We start from the raw sequence: 2,544 nt of genomic DNA, 5'->3' as shown, positions 1-2,544 counted from the left end.
TTCCACTTACATATGTTAAAGAAACAGCAAAATAATAACATTTGTGATTAAAAAAAAAATCTTATTTCAGGAAAAAAAAACAACATAAAAACATCGTTTGAATTGTCATTTGAAAAAAAAAAGTGCATTTAGAGTTTACATTTGCATTTTGCCACTTTTTTCTTTTGTTTTAAACATAAGAGTTATATCATGCTCGATAGCAAATTAGAAGTGAATACAAAATTGTAAACATTACGATGTGCTACATACACTGAATTTTTAAATTAAGACAGTTTACATGACACATAAAACTTTTGCACATACCACAACAAATATACACACACTTCTCTCAGTAAACAGTCCGTAAGCAACAGTCTAAAAATCTTGAACATTTGCATTTATAATCCAAAAGGTACACATTGATCTAAACACCAGCAGCATGTCACCAAATAAGCAGCAACAACGTTACATCGAGTAAACAACTGAGTAATTATGCAGCTTCCTTCTTTCCACCCGCAGTCTGTACGAGTTCAGTCTTAATACCATTCACCTCTTCACCTTTTCCTCTCAGTTGTGAATCTTAAAGTGTCTTTGTTGGTTCAGAGTCTCTTATCTCAGTCACTAAAGTCCAAGCTTTACTCTTTCTTGTCCTTCTCTGACCAGCTGCATCGCGTGCTCTCACCTCTTGTCCCTTCATGAAACAGAACACTTCTCCTCCTCCTGTCCGTCATTACGACAGAATACAGCTGTTGGTCTTGTTCATGGGCGGCCGAAAGCTGGTGTCTTTTGGAAAGGTCTCCCTGCGTCTTCGCAGTGCAGGACTGAGACGGCTTGGGAGGTTTGCTTGCTGCAGGAGCTCCTTGAACACCTCTACAACGTTGGCGTTCTCCTTCGCCGAAGCTTCCAGGTAACTGTTGTTCCAATCCATCTCCACGGTTGACAGCACGTCCTCGTTGGACACCTGCCGCTCCTCTTCCCGGTCCACCTTGTTCCCCACCACCACGATTGGCGTGTACTTGTCCTCCTTGATCTCCAGGATCTCGTCTCGGAGGCTCTTGACAGCCTCCAGTGACTCGGGGTCGTCGACTGCATACACCAGCGCGAAGGCGTCGCTGTTTTGGATGGAGAGCTTGCGCATGGCGGGGAAGGAGTAGCTGCCGCTGGTGTCCAGGATCTCTACTGTGATCTTGACCCCACCGATGTCATACTCCTTGCTGTGCAGCTCCTCCACTGTGCGCCTGTGTTTGGGCTCAAATGTGTCTTGGAGGAAGCGTTGGATCAGGGCTGTCTTACCCACTCCTGCTGCCCCAAGAAACACTAGACGCACCTGGGTCTTCTCCTTCACCTCCAGAGACATGCTGGTTTTTGGTTGTTAGTCAAAATGAGGAAAGAAAATGTTCCAAAAACTGTCTCACTTCCTCTTGGGGGTTACAGCAGCTGTTTTAAACCTTGCAAGTTTTAACACCTGTCACTGGCTTCCACCTCCCTAAATAGTTTCCCTTAAAAAAGCCTCCTTTCAGCAGTTACTTGTGAGTCGTCTTTCTAAGCTTCTTTCCTTGCTATCTTTCACCTTCCAGGTTTGTTAAGCTGGCAGCAGCTCTGTGTCAAAGCTTCTCGAAGTTGTTTATAAGATGCTCCTCTGTGTCTGATCCCACACGCTGCCTTTTATGCCTGTTTTGATAGAGAGCTTCCATGCCCTCCTGCAGCTGCAGCCAATCAGTAGAAGGCAGTCCATTGAAGTGTAGCATCCAGGCAACCAATGATGAGGGAGTATGTAAATCAGTGCACCCGGCCAATTCAGGAGGAGAAAGAGGTGATGTCTGAAAGTGACTGAACGGCAGGCAGAACATGGAAAACCCGAAGAAACAAATATCAAAATAAGCTTTTTTGATTTTTGGAAACAGTCCCGTGCATACAGAGTCAAATCCATCCTGTTCTTGTGGTTGATGAATTAACTTAATTACACAGGATCATGCCATAAATACTTTAAACCTTTGTTAACCTACAGGATGTGTCATTAATGGTTATTCAAGCTCAAACATCTCTTTCTATGATTATGTTTGGCATGTTCTGCAACCAATTATTAGACTGCAGCAAAGAAACTGATAGTTACCAGAATTCCAACTAGCGTATAAAAGGCAGCAAATCCCTCCTCCCCCAAAGATCTGATGTCCATCCAATCATTAATCCCTTGAAAACTGATAATAATGGACGAAAATCCCTCCGAAATACCACATTAAGACACCTTGAGGAACACCAATTCATGCTGTGATTTTGAATCAAAAACAGTGACATTTGGACATTTCTGTCATTTTTTGCAATTGGATGATGAGCACTTCTGTTCTGGACATTAATACACATAAATCCTCTTAAATCTCAGGGTCTGCAGTTTGTGGCTGTAAAGTTTCATGATTAATCTAGTTGTTATAATAGTTCATTTCATAAAATTTATACAGTGTTTTTTTTTAATAGTCTTACTGTAAACAAATGGCTACTTTGGGGTCAAAATACATGAATAAAATAATTTAATTATTTAACTGGGCTCATTAAATCCACAAGTGCCTC

At 42.0% G+C, this 2,544-nt stretch overlaps 1 protein-coding gene across 1 annotated transcript; it reads right to left on the bottom strand.

Moving 5' to 3' along the window:
• Positions 1-244: 244 nt before the first annotated feature.
• Positions 245-1,832, bottom strand: LOC121942567 (GTP-binding protein Rhes-like). Its single transcript, XM_042485813.1, has one exon. It carries the CDS (start codon positions 1,334-1,336, stop codon positions 710-712), a length of 627 nt encoding a protein of 208 aa, XP_042341747.1. The 5' UTR covers positions 1,337-1,832; the 3' UTR covers positions 245-709.
• Positions 1,833-2,544: the final 712 nt, after the last annotated feature.

The sequence above is a fragment of the Plectropomus leopardus genome, chromosome 4 (genome assembly GCF_008729295.1).
Source record: "Plectropomus leopardus isolate mb chromosome 4, YSFRI_Pleo_2.0, whole genome shotgun sequence".
In the NCBI taxonomy this organism is placed as follows: domain Eukaryota; kingdom Metazoa; phylum Chordata; class Actinopteri; order Perciformes; family Serranidae; genus Plectropomus; species Plectropomus leopardus.
Note: the sequence above shows the minus strand (reverse complement) of the source record. Positions and strands in the feature narration are given on the sequence as shown.